The following is a 15,063-nucleotide window of genomic DNA, read 5'->3' on the forward strand; positions in this document are numbered from 1 at the left end:
CCACACATTCTTAGTGCATCCACAGGCTTGAAGGCAAAAAAATGTTTTATTTTCACCAGGTAATAGTGAAAATAAACCCAGACAGATGGCTAACTTGTATTTGCCTTGTGTGCATATGTTGATGAGTTTATGAGTGAGAGAAACTGCTTGATCTGTCAATTAATATCATATTAACACCTTGTAGACAGAAGCTGGCTTTGATTTCACGTGTAGCAAACAGCCACAAACATAAGAAAAAGAAGGTTGTAGGTGTGAGAGATTTGCTCGTGTGTACACGCACACAGGAAAGCAAACACACCAAACTGTGCACAGACACACAGTTCGGGAGCATCTGCTGTGCTTGTGTTTATGCCTTGGAGGCGTTAGTGAGTCTGAGACCGACCTGTGACTGGGTCCAGATGGACTCCCATCACTCTGTCAGCTCTTTCCTGCACAAACACTCTCCCCTCTACCTGGACAGGTGCTGCTGTTTCTGGCGTGAAGATCTCATGTGTGAAGGTTTAAATATTTATGGAGCAGAAGTCAGACCCTCAACTCAAAAACGCACACACTGAGATCCACTTCTTGCTTTTACCTGTACGCCGTGTTGCAGATTTCTTTGTACTCTTTCAGCTTGTTGCAGACCATTTCTAGGAACTGATTGGAGTAGGCGCTCAGGTCCTCCATTAGGCTCATTAGATCCTGGATGGACTTCTCCACCACGACGGTACTCTGGAGGCAAGAAAGAAAGACTTAGAGTAATGAATGTTTGATGAGGATTTCTTTTTAAGCAAAGAATGATAGAATATGACTGACTAGACTGGTTAGCCCAGATGACGGGATCCAATGAATTGGATACTGATCTCATCTGCTGTCACACCCGTTGCACTGCTCCCGTTGCCATGTCATTGGGGGGGGGGGTAGAAAACCAGTCATTATCTGGTTTGACCACCATTTGCCTCACACAGTGCAACACATCTCCTTCGCATACAGTTGATCAGCAGCCAGACACCATCGAACGTGAGTATTTGCCCACTCAAGTTGGTTATGACGAACAAGCTTGGGTCACTGGTTCCATATGGACCTATATAACAGCCCCGTCACACATAACACGATTGAAGCTGACTAGCGCATGAAAGAAGAAATGCATGCCATTCGTGAAAAATTGGAGCCGCCTCTAACGCCTCATACACCTGTCACTACAACTACATGCACACCAGTGGCCAAAAGACAGTGTGTCCTGTGAGAGCCCATTTGATCCCTCTCATGGCAGGTGTCAGACAAATTCCAGGTGACACACACGAACATCCAACACTGCTCGCTGTGGCATTGCAAAGCAACACACATATGGTGAGCATGTGTATCGCACGTGTGTTGCTCACCCCCCCCACACCTGGCGTGCATGTGTGTCATGCCCCCCCCCCCCTCCACAACACGTGGCGTGCAGGGGAGCACACTTACATGAAATGCTGATATGTATGTACAGATGAGGAGCGGCCAGCCACGTCTTGAGCGCACGCAGCACAGCAAGGCCCCTCCCAGCTGATTGCCAGCCAGAGACTCACTGACAGTTGCAAATGGTGGCTCAGTGCACACGACGTGTCACATTAAAAACACAGAGGCCACAACCAGGCCAGGTAGATAAATAAATACTACAATAACTACATACACAATTACCTAACAAATAGCATAAAGAAAAAAAAGACCACAGACAGGGTCCGTGGCCGCCAACAGCAGCAGCTGTTGAGATCTCTGGTTCTGGACGTCACAGCTGTGAAACACGTACTGTGTTTTGAAGGACTTGACCTAACAACTGTCCACTGTGACGCACGTGTCTGCTTGCTGTCCTCACGTGGAAATACATAAAGCATATATCGCCTTTGCGATGAGCTGCAGCAAGTGAGCGCACAGTGCGCATATTGACAGGCTGTCCCAGGTAAAACAGACCGTCAGATCATGTGAACACGCAGCAGGCATGTCACGTGACCCACGTGAGCCATGTTCCACATGACACAGTGTCTGTCCTGCGGCACGCCACCCACAGGACGCACATTTCAGGATTCAATAAATTGCTGCTTTTTTTTATTGTGTGTGGTTTTTATTTTTTTCCTCCACAACAGAGGCGCGATGTGGTGCAACATGTTCCAGCTGCTCGCACTGCGTCGCTGGTGTATCGTGCACAACTGTGCGACCGTGCACAATACTCACGACAGCAGGTGGATTGTTTTGTGGTTCCCCATTTCATTTTTGGTTCGCGGATTTTCTTCCTTTTTCTGTGTCTTTCATGTTATGAGTGAAGGGGCCCTAAACTGTGTTTTATTGCACATTTAACAGAATATTCACATTTTATTTCATTTGGAGGAAGTTGGGGTTCGGTGTTTATCAGAAATGTCTTCTGACTGGAATTTATTTCCTTTGTGCACACTGTCATATGGAGCGGCATCAATGTGTGAACCTTCAGTAAAAATAAAATAAAATAAAGGTATAGGAGCAGTTGTGCTTACAAATATCATGGACAGACAGACAAGGTGACTTATATGTGCCTACCCCCTAATATTTGTTTGCAGTGTGTACAGTACAAGAGGACGCGCGGTGAAGACTGGTTGGTCTGATGAAGTCTGCCACCGTGATGATTCCGCTTATCCGTCCATCCCCTGAGGCTGGGCTAATGAGTAGAACCCAGGAGCTTGTCAGGAGTCCGAACAGCGTACTGTTGGAACGGATGATTCATCGTGTGTAAAAGAGCATGTGTGTGTGTGTCCCGATTGCTGTGAGTGAACGTGTGTGCGTTTGTCACAGTGCAGCCATCACCAGGAGCCACAGCAGCGCCGTGACAGCAGCCATTACGGATTAGCCACTCCTGCGTGACTAATAGCTGGCCTGAGAACAGCAGAGCGGCTTCATGAGCCCAGACAGGCTCGCACATGGCAACGCTTCAAAACCTGCAGCTCTGAGCAATTTAAGAGCTGTTAAATGAGATTACAACTCGGTACATTTCAGTTTGCCTCCTCCTCGCACTTATCTAATCTACACTACATCTCTAATAATGGTGATAACGTGCTATTAGCCTGGCGAGCTGCACCCTCTCCCAAACTCACTGGAGCTAATAGATTAGTTTCATAACGGGCATAGCGCAAATCATCAAAAAGATTCAAAAGACGGCTGAAACGTGCACCAGCATCAGCGCGTGTGCCCAGATTAGTCTTGAATTGGGTTGAAAAAAAATGCTGCAGGAGCCATTTAGAAGCTCTGTCCATTTAAATATGTTGTGCTACAATTTACAATTTTCAGCGCTTATACTGTATTTAATTGGGCAAACTAAACGTAATGATTATTTTTTAATACAAACCATCACTTTGACAGACCGTTTTCTTGAGACATGTTAACGGATGTCCAGACACATGAACATTTCCAAGTCACTGAATATGTCTTGGCCTTTACATCAATCATTAAGAAATACAAACAAGACGGTACTGAGTGGTACATCTGTTTGGAGTCGGGATGTCAACAGAAGCCATATTTCGGTTCCAAATCAATACCAAATTTTTACAAATGTAACGATACTAGGATTGGTGCAGGAGGTACCGAGAGTTATATTCTTCCAGAACTGTGATGGGGCAGTGTTGATGCCTACACATATTGTAGTCAGCTGCTCATGCCAAATGAAGAAGAATGGAAGAACTATGTATGAAAGATGGCGACAAGCCGGAGCTCCACCCAAACTCAGACCAGAATAATATCAGAGTTGAGTGATGGAAGCACATCACATTCAATGCAGATGACAATATGTAAATAGCACAACTGTACAATTCAGATGAAACAAAATGACAAATTTAGCAATAAAAAGTAAAAGACAGACATCCAGATCAATTCAATCCACCCAATTCAAGGTGAGTTTCAATTCATGTTAACAACACTTGAAAATTATTATCCTTATTCACCTGATCATAATCGTTATTGCTATTCTTTGAGGGAGCTAACATAGGCTAACATTAGCTGCACCGCTAATGTTAGCCTATGTTAGCTGTCTCATTACATTCGTTAACTTAAACCAGTTTTCAAAAACTGAGTAACCATGCTGGAAGGAGACAAGTGACGGAAGCCACCAAGACTTGAAGTTACAGAAAGTTTAAAACAGTTTCTATAAGCAATGTTGATATGTACTGGATATATTCCAAAATACAGTGGAGTAAAAAAGTATTTAGTCAGTCCCTGATTGTGCAAGTTCACCTACTTAGAAAGATGAGAGAGGTCTGTAATTTTCAACATCGGTACACTTCAACTATGAGAGACAAAATGAGAAAAAAAATTCAAGGAAATCACACTGTAGGATTTTTAAATTATTTATTTGTAAATTATGGTGGAAAATAAGTATTTGGTCACCCACAAACAAGCAAGATTTCTGGCTCTCACAGACCTGTAACTTCTTCTTTGAGAAGCTCTTCTGTCCTCCACCTGTTACCTGTATTAATGGCACCTGTTTGAACTCGTTATCTGTATAAAAGACACCTGCCCACAGCCTCAAACAGTCAGACTCCAAACTCAACAATGGCCAAGACCAAAGAGCTGTCGAAGGACACCAGGAAGAAAATTGTAAATGTGCACCAGGCTGGGATGAGTGAATCTACAATAGTCAAGCATGTTGGTGTGAATAAATCAACTGTGGGAGCAATTATAAGAAAATGGAAGACATACAAGACCTTTGATAATCTCCCTCGATCTGGGGCTCCACACAAGACGTCATCCCGTGGGGTCAAAATGATCATGAGAACGGTGAACAAAAATCCCAGAACTACACAGAGGGACCTGATGAATGACCTGCAGAGAGCTGGGATCAAAGTAACAAAGGCTACACACTACGCAGAGAGGGACTCAAACCCTGCAGTGCCAGGCGTGTCCCCCTCCCTCACTGCCAATAAAGATTATTTTACAAAGTACTGAGTTGAACTTTTGTTATTGAGCAAACAATTTCCACCATAATTTACAAATAAATTCTTTAAAAATCCTACAATGTGATTTCCTGGATTTTTTTTCTCATTTTGTCTCTCACAGTTGAAGTGTACCAATGATGAAAATTACAGACCTCTCTCATCTTTCTAAGTAGGAGAACTTGCACAATCAGGGACTGACTAAATACTTTTTACCCCACTGCATTTAAACAGAAATCAAAGAAAATTAAGTGTGAGATTGAGTAAAAATAAAGAAAAATCCCTAAATCCTTTGGTATCTACCATACTCAGGGATGAAAGTGATAAAAAAAAAAAAAAGATGAAACCCAAAATTTAATTTTTGAATTCTAAAAGCTCTGAAATGAAATCTGGGGCTATTCCAGACAATAAACTGCAGTGAGTGCAGCATCCATTTTGGTGAGAAAAAAACTTGAACTTGAAAACTTGAAAAAGATTGAAAGGGTTAATGAAAATAAATTTCTTGGGGCAACAATAGATGAGAAAATCAGTTGGAAACCACACATCAAATATAAACATACCAAATTATCAAGAAGCACTTCAGTGTTAAACTAGAAGGGCACTCGGTAGAGCGCATGCCTCCACCACACCACATATCAATGCCGAAGGATGTGGATTCACAAAAGGGCAAACTAACACATTATGCTATATTTTCCAGGGTTTAATCCGGATCATCACCAAATTTTAATCGAATGATCCTGGACATATTCCCCATCATTCCACCAAATTTGGTTCAAATGTGTTCAAAGCTTTTTGAGTTATCCTTTTAAAAGGCAAACAGACAAACACCGGTGAAAACAACCTCCTTGGCGGAGGTAACAAAGCAAAACATGTTCTGGATCACAAATCACTCTGCATCTTATACTGCTCCACTGTCTTTCTGGATTTCAATTACTGTGACAATAACTATAAGAGTTCAATAAAATCACTAATTATTCTTCAAAAAAGGCATAATGTCAGCTGTCAAGACCAGACTCACTCACTCTTAAAGTCAAAACTAAAAATAGAGAAAAAAAGCACTTTTTCTTCAGAAAAATCTTGAGCTTAAATCTTGAGCTTTTATTGTGACATGTCATACTGTTTAAAAATATGACAATTGTCCTATTGGCTGGCAGAGAAATGCAGACCAATCAACAGACAATGTTCATGACTGACCACACTTTGAAAACAATGTCAGAAAAAAATAATCGATAGCTTGGAATTGAACAAAACTTAGCATGCCCGCCCTGCCTCCATACCATGTGGGTGGTGGGGACTTTTGCCAATCGCTCTGAGTATTCAAGAAGGAATTTATAGCGGCTCAAAGAGACTGCAGGGGGCAGTATTGGCTGGAGGAGATCCCCAAAAACACTGATGTGGTGGAATGTTATTAATATTAATGGGTTTTTCTCCATTTCAGTTTTACTCTTTCTGTTGCAAGCTGGCAAGCTTGTACACACACACACGCACACACACACACACACTAAGGGCAACCACTCCACTGAGGGAAGTAATGACCCGTAGCAATGCCCGTGCGCATGAAGCACTAACCAAAGCACCCGTTACCGTCCATGTTTGACTCCTCAAGTAAGCCAGGAAACAAAAAACCCCACAAACTCTGTGGAAGTGTGAGATGTGAGTAATTAAGCAAACTAAAACTCAAGTGATGTCGTGTTCCGCTCACCGAGACGAGCAAAAGAACAATTCAGTAATAATGAAGTCCATCACGGCTCAGCCCATGATACCACTCCACCGGGTACAAGTAAACCTGACAACACAACAGGGCAGACTGGCATTACGCGTGAGGAGGGATCAGCTAATTTCCCATTTGTATTTGATAGAGTTAATTAATGGACACGGTGATGACGGGATGGAGCATTTTTAAGTTTTGACCTCTGTGTAATTCTTCTTTGACCCCTACCTGTCTAGAGCTACCACCCTGTGATGGCCATCATACATTTTTGTGTAGGTCAAAGTATATTGAGGATGGAATGTGAGAGTCATTTCTTCCGCTTAAGTGGTACTGATTTGGTCAAAACTGTCTACTGCCTCATGGACGACTCGTCCCAACAAGCATTGAGCTAATCCAGGCCAAGGCTCAAGAGAACAGTTTAGTTCCTGTCTGTTTTTTTTTTTTTTTTTTACTTTTCCAGGTGAGGCCTCTCCAACAATTTAGTACCCACTGGGTGGAACCTACAACATTGAGCAGTTGCTTCTCAGAGTCAAATCCATCCTCATGCTGGGACAGAAAAGTCCAGCAAATTTAAAGTAGACCTGCATTGAAATAAATGTCGTCAGATTTTAGAAAGAAATAGCTGATATGTATTTATAAGACCCTTGTGAATGCAGTAAAGTAAATCTGTAAGCCCAAATTTGTAATTCAGCGGAGAAATCTTCATTTAAAAATGACAAATTTGCAGCTAAAATTTAGCCCTCAGTGAAAACAGTTTGTACAGCCGTATCATTTCCATGACATCAGGGACAAGACAACGCGCTCCCGCCTTCAGTTGATCCCGCATTGAAATTGATTTTATCTGTTAGTAATGTTACTTATACACGTCCTGGTTTCAACATCCAAAAGTAAGCTGCAATGAATGTGAGATACAGATCTGTGTGCTCAGATCAGCAACGACATCGACAGCGGGCACCGTTCTTCCTCTCCCGCTCTCTGCCTCCGCTGCGCTTATTAAGTCTGCGGGCTCCTTAACGAGCTCGTTAACCGCCGACTCGAGCCTCTCACACCGCCCGTGTCTGCTTTGCAGCCGGTGTTGGGCCAGATTCAGCGCACAACACCGGCATCACCTCTCTGTCTACTGAATGGAGCTGCAGCACACTTGGCACAAGTCCTGAGATTAAGCTCGCTGTTTTAATGCCAAGCGGCCAGTACACCTGTTTCTGCAAGGACAGACTTCTTGCCGCAAAATCCACAGCACCGCACGTCTCGGTAATCGGAGCCCCAGAGCTCCATGGACGCTGAGAGAGGTTTATATATTTTTAATGACTGGGATTCTTTGCGGGTCTCGCCTCCATATCCCGCGATGGTACCGGAGGCGAAAGACAGTAGATTTTCATTGCGACACCACTCAATCAAACGGGCGTATGAAAAAGTCCCCCAAAATAATTTTCAAGCACAAATAAAAGAAATGTGTACTCACCAAATGTGCCGCAAGACAATATGAAGTTTTAAAAAAAGTAGAGCCTTCCGTATAAGACAAGAAAAAGGTGCAGATGCAAACTGACGTAAATCCACAAATTACAATTGGCGCAATGCATGCTGGGAGAGGGTCTTGTCCGTGACGTCTCGGCAGCGTCCATGATGACAGGGACAATTTGCGGAGGGCTAAATGTTAGCTATAAATTTGTCATTTTCAAATGAAGATTTCTCCATTGAATGACAGATCTGGGCTTACAGATTTACTTTACTACATTCAGAAGGATCTCATGTGTAAATGTAAGTCATTTTTTGTTCAAAAAATCTGACTGCATTTTTTCAATGCAGGTCTCCTTTAAGTGACCAACTGAAGCGATTAACAGTTTCTATCAGCCTCAGTACAGAAACACCAGGTCAGGTTAAATCAAGTCTGGAACATTCAAGTCAGGTTAGGGAGCATGCGCTGGTGCTGGTGCTGCCGCAGCCACAACACTATGGAACTGTTATGGGTCCTGGATGGCAACCACCAAGGCAGACAACCAGTCCATCCCACCTCTCAAAAGTAGCCATCTAGTAGCTGCTGCAGCTAGGTGAAACTATTAGGGTGTTCCTGAACATGGCCAGAATCATGGCCAATGAATTAAAAATAACTATGAACCTAAAGGTTTCAATATTAAACTATTTTAGGTATTTATTTAGATATATTTTAACGACCCTTCATCAATGTGTAGTGAGACTGAAGACGGCTCATTGTCTCACTCTCTCTGCTCAGTGAATGGCGACGAGTAAACAATGGAGCCCTGATCCATTACTTCCGCTCTAACAAATGCTCTTGCGCTCGGCTCCCTTGTCTAATTTTGCTCATTTAACACAGCTATTTGTCTTAGGCAGTAGAAATCATTAAAAAGTAATCAAGGGGCAGATTGAGAAAGGGGGGGATCTTTGAGAGCATGTTCGCAGAGTTCTGTTGCGTCTCCTATCTTATTGACCATTATGCAGCCAACATGCACCGCGGTGGATTGTCTTTCTTTTTTTATTTATACCCTCTTCCTCTCTAATATTTCAAGCTTAAAGGTCAGCATCCTGTGCTGCAATTGTGCAAAAAGCGCTCATTTCTCTCTGTTGTGTTGCACTTGTAAATGAGCTTGCCTTCCTCCTTTTAAATTTTTGTCATGTACAGGCACAGTCATCGGGGAAAATCTTGAATTTGTTGGTATAAATGACTCTTTAGAGCGAAATGAAGGTCGCGGCTGTACGGCTTTAATGACAGCAACAAAGCAGAGCTAGCACTCAGACAGGCGGCTCAGCGGAAAATGCCGTTATTGCACGGTCATCACAATGGAAAGCACCTGCAGCTGCTACAAAAAGTAGTTATTCTTTGAATGGAGTGAGCTAAATGACATTAATGCAGTCTGAGTGCAGGGATGTAATTGCAGCAGTCCTGAGGTGGACACGTAAACTAGGCTCTACGTCACACTAGAGTGGCGTTTGCTTCTGGCGAGATGGATTGCACAAGGACTGTGAGGGCCTCAGGTTTGACTTGGAGACGGATCGTGGATTTCTTGATTAAAACAGTGCAGGCGTCCTTAATGTTCTCCAAAGGTCAGAGTGTTTATCTCCATTAATTCAGCTGTTTCCACTAAATCCTGAACACGATCTGCTGACTCGTGGAAATCCCTCTCACTAATACATGTATACAAAAGTACAAACGTCCAATTCATCACCAATGAGAAAACATACAATGCCACAGTGACCCCTGTCTCACCTGTGTCCCTCACACACAATCCGTCTTCTCTCAGGGGTAAAGGGGAGCCGGGCACGAGGGGCGACATCATCTGGACACATCATTCATCAACGTCAAAGCAGAGGACTTCTCTGACACGCACCGGATGGCCTTCATCCTTCGCCTATTCAACCACAAAACAGTCACCTTTGTGTGTGTGTGTGTGTAAGTCTTTAAAGTGCCGACAATTCTGACCATGTTTTGGCAAGTTCTAGTGATATTAAACATGTAAATCAGCAAAATCTTGTAGAGTTGTAACTTCTTCAAAGTTATGACTTGTAAGTAGGGCGATAAAATTAATATTGTATTTCACCTTTTGGATGGTGACTGTATTATATCACAGTATTTCTGGTTTCCTATCATTTCTGAGTTTAAAATGGACTATTTATATATTCAGCTCTGCTCCTTCTAAGGAAAACTGTAGATGCTAAATGTCATGAATCAAATTTTTACAGTTTTAAATGTTTAACAGATCAGTGGCTGTGTTTAATTAATGATCGTTAAGGCTTACACAACCATGCAGCACAAAGGTCTGCTGGTTCACACAACAGAATCACACTAAACATACTAGTTTATCAAGTGCAATCTTTGAGTACTACAAAACTCATCAAAGTCATTATCATCTATTTCTGGGTGGACTCTACGATTATTCAAATTCAATCCAAAATGCCATTGTCACTTGATGTCATTAATGATGCATTTCAGGTGAGCAAATGGGGTAAAAAAAAAAAAAAAAAAAAAAAAAAATCCAACGACATGCAAGGCCACTTAAAGTACCATGATGCGCAACTTTTTTCCAAGACACCCCCCTCCCCAAATGTAATCCATCTCAGCCATCGCTCCATCAAACCTGCACAAACATTACACAGACTTCATTTGCATTTAAAATAAAAAATATAACGCAATGCTAAAATACCCTCAGACGTATGAGTATTGTGTTTTTATATTTTGCCCTTGTTTAATAAATTATTCAGATCCTATTGTCCAGGAAGTGACGTCACCATGCTAACCTCGGCAAAATGTCTTGTAAATACGTTCAGAGGTGTAGTTACGTTCCAAAAATAGCATTTTGCAGTTTTAGAAGTGTTTATTTCTCACTAGATTTTACATAATATACCAGAAACGAAGCTGTTAGCAAGTAGCTACACCAGGAAGTGACGTCACCATGCTAACCTCAGCAAAATGTCTTGTAAATAAGTTCAGAGGTGTAATTACATTCCAAAAACAGCATTTTCAGTATTAGTACTATTTATTTCTCACTAGATTTTACATAATATACCAGAAATGAAGCTGTTAACAAGTAGCTACACCAGGAAGTGACATCACCATGTTAACCTTGGCAAAATGTCTTGTAAATAAGTTCAGAGGAGTGATTAGATTCCAAAAACAGAAGTGTCACCCACGTCACTCAAAAACAAAATGGATCAGACTGAAATAGAATGCAACTTTTTGACCTCTTAAAATAGGCCAATGTTAGCCATCTTTGAACTTCTCCAAGGTCTGTGACCCAACAATGTTCCCTGTGAATTTCAAAAGTCTGGCAGTAATAGGACTGGACTTATGCAGAGCACAGACAGACGGACGGATGGATGGACTCATGAAAAGCTTTTGCAATACTCGATGGACATATATAAAAACATATTTTATCCAGCACCATATAAATACAACAGAACAAAAGTCTCATTGGAAGGACTGCAGTAACATTTGAGTGTAGAGAAACTATCATCTGTGTACGTGTGTCCATCTTTGACATGTCATTTACTATCTACATTATTACAGTAAAATAGCAATTTGATCAGATTAAGTGCCTTGTCCAAGGTCAAATACAAGTAGAATCACAGGAGATTCAAACCCAGGTCTATATATTTGCAGGCCAGCTCCTTACTCACTGAGCTACCTGCTCGACACATAAGTGACATTTAGCTTCCAGCACAGCGGGTTATTTCTATTAGTACAGATTACGAACTGTACAAAGTGTAACTTTGTGATTCCTCCTTGTGATTTTTATCATACCCGCCCTCGTCCCCGTTCCCAAGGTTCATATCCCAGTAAACCTGTTCATTAAAAGAGCCCACAATGATTTATACACAAGCAATTATGAGCAAACACCTTCTTGGAGGACAGAAGTGACAAATTAAAAGAAAACCTCATCCTCTTTCATGTTGGCGATCATCACTTTGAATGCAAAGCTTAATGCACTTTATGATAAGTGCTGTAATAGAGACATGAGGAGCAATATCACACATGGCTGACTACAGATGGGTTTCCAAATTAAACAGACCTTGTTCACACCCCCAGATACAAACACAAATCCAGAGTAAAGCATGGAAGACCAGCATTTGATAAAGATGGGGGTCATTAAGGGATATAGATTTGGTATTTACACTAAACAAAAATCCTTTAGATAAGATTTCTGCAATCAACATTTAATTAAAGTCCTGCAATTTCACTAAAATGTCCAACTGCAATTTTTCTCACCAATACTGCATGGCTTGTAATTTTCTGAAGTTACAAATTGTTTAAGTGGTTGTGTGTGTGTGTGTGTGTGTGTGTGTGTGTGTGTGTGTGTGTGTGTGTGTGTGTGTGTGTGTGTGTGTGTGTGTGTGTGTGTGTGTGTGTGTGTGTGTGTGTGTGTGTGTGGGGTGGGGGGGCACATCATTTCTTGTTGGTAACAGCATCTGCAAATTAACCTCAGCGAATTCTGTTTCGAAACAATGGCAAATTGCAAGTGATAAAACAGACTAGTACGTATGTATGTAGTACGTAGATATAGTGTATGGAAGCAGATTTTGATGATGAAAAAATTCACAATGACAACCTGGGAAACAATTCAATATTTAGCAAAATTAGAAAGAAAGCTCAAAGATGAGAAGTCAAAGATGTGAACATGCGCTCGTACTTATATTGGCGGTAAGTGAGCCAGGTCTATGCTCAGTTGGATTTGCACAGACAAGTGGATCAGTTGGTTTTACTGCCCTGCAAAGACATTTTAAGGTTGCTGTTGACTAGTCAATGATCGTTTTATTATAGCAGGCGGTTTGAATATTTGTAGCATCAGCAGTTCTTGCTTAGGTTCCCTCCCGATCACTCATTCTTGCTACTCTGCGTGTGTGTGCACAGTCACCATATGGTATTCAACACCAGCAACAAATACTGTATGCACAGAAAGGAAAAACTTTCCACATTTTGTTATGGCACAACTTCTACACACAATACCCCATAATGACAATGTGAAAAAAGTTTTGTTATGTTGTTTTTTGCAAATTTATTAAGAACAAAAAACGATAAATCACTTGTACATAAGTATTCACAGCCTTTGCCATGAAGCTCAAAATTGAGCTCAGGTGCATCCTGTTTCCACTGATCATCCTTGAGATGTTTCTACAGCTTAACTGGAGTCCACCTGGGGTAAATTCAGTTGATTGGACATGATTTGGAAAGACACACACCTGTCTACATATAAGGTCCCACGCTTGACAGTGTTGTGTGGGCCGCTGAAGAGGAGGTACTGCTGGCCCACCACCACCAGCGAATCCTCACCGCTTTTACGGCTCGGTTGGATCTAATGACCGAGCAGAACGTCCTCCTTAACCGCAGGGTGGAGGCTCTCGCCACGCAGGTGGAAGCGCGCCCTCAGGGCGCTGCTGCGGCTCCCCCTCCTGTCGATCCTGTGCGCAACAGTGACGTTCCACAGGTCGTTCAACGACCCCTCCCACCTTCCCCTGAAGCATACATAAGCCCTCCGGAGCCGTACGGGGGTTGTGTGGAGACGTGCGCGGACTTTCTTATGCAATGTTCGCTCGTCTTCGCACAACGTCCCGTCATGTACGCGACTGATGCTAGTAAGATAGCTTATGTGATTAATCTGCTTCGCGGTAAGGCACGCGCTTGGGCTACAGCGCTCTGGGAGCAAAATTCACGGCTCCTTCTGATGTATGATGGGTTTGTGAGGGGATTCAGAACAGTGTTCGATCACCCAAATAGAGGAGAAATCGCTTCAGCCGTGCTGCTGTCAATGAGACAGGGGCGCCGAAGCGCAGCTGCTTATGCAGTCGACTTCCGGATCGCGGCTGCGAGGTCCGGCTGGAATAGCACTGCCCTCCGTGCCGCCTTCGTAAACGGACTATCGTTCGTCCTGAAGGAGCACCTGGTGGCTAAGGACGAACCGCGGGATTTGGACGGGCTTATTGATCTCGTTATACGATTAGACAATTGGTTAGAGGAACGCCGTCAGGAGTGAGGCGAAGGACGTGACCGGATACGCGCCGCCCCTCTCCCTTCCGGGTTCGAAAAGGGGCCGCCCTCCCCACGCTCCACAACCGCAGCGCTTTGTGGGGCAACAGCTCCCCCTGTTGACGTTGTTAGGGAAACGCACAGGGCCAAAATGGGGAGGCTGCTCCGTGGAGAGTGTTTTCTCTGCAGCTCAACAGAGCACACACAGAGAGACTGCCCCAAACGGCCAAAACGTCAACACTCGCCCTTAGAGACTGGGCTAAGGCGGGGTCAAGACATTCAAGTGAGACACACACAAATTGCCACACGACTCCCAGTCACAATCCTGAGCGGGGATTTAACCCTTCAAGCCCGAGCACTGGTGGACACGGGGTCAGAAGGGAATCTGCTAGACAGCAGATGGGCAAAGGAGGTAGGGCTCCCTCTGGTGGCGCTTCCTTCGCCATTGCAGGTGCGGGCACTAGATGGCACCCTCCTCCCTTTACTCACACACAAGACACAACCAGTAACTCTGGTGGTGTCTGGAAACCACCGGGAGGAGATTGAGTTTTTTGTAACTCCTTCTACCTCCCGCGTGATTTTGGGCATCCCATGGATGTTAAAGCACAATCCCCGGATCGATTGGCCGTCTGGGGTGGTGGTTCAGTGGAGCGAAACCTGCCATCGGGGGTGTTTAGGATCCTCGGTTCCTCCCGTTTCCCAGGCTAAGGAGGAGGTCAAAGTCCCTCCCAATCTGACGGCAGTGCCGGTTGAGTACCACGATCTTGCTGACGTCTTCAGCAAGGATCTGGCACTCACCCTTCCCCCGCACCGTCCGTACGATTGTGCCATTGATTTGGTTCCAGGCGCTGAGTTCCCGTCCAGCAGGCTGTACAACCTCTCAGGACCTGAGCGCGAATCAATGGAGACCTACATCCGGGACTCATTAGCTGCCGGGCTGATCCGGAACTCCACCTCCCCGATGGGGGCAG

General features: G+C 43.6%; 1 protein-coding gene across 1 annotated transcript in view; it reads right to left on the reverse strand.

The window, feature by feature from the left end:
- The window catches only part of exoc4 (exocyst complex component 4), a 318,954-nt gene that overhangs the window by 98,310 nt on the left and 205,581 nt on the right, over window positions 1-15,063 (reverse strand). The window contains 1 exon segment of the mRNA XM_034163907.1: window positions 575-711. Within this exon segment, the coding sequence (XP_034019798.1) occupies window positions 575-711 (137 nt within the window).

This window comes from Thalassophryne amazonica, chromosome 22 (assembly GCF_902500255.1).
Source record: "Thalassophryne amazonica chromosome 22, fThaAma1.1, whole genome shotgun sequence".
In the NCBI taxonomy this organism is placed as follows: Eukaryota; Metazoa; Chordata; class Actinopteri; order Batrachoidiformes; family Batrachoididae; genus Thalassophryne; species Thalassophryne amazonica.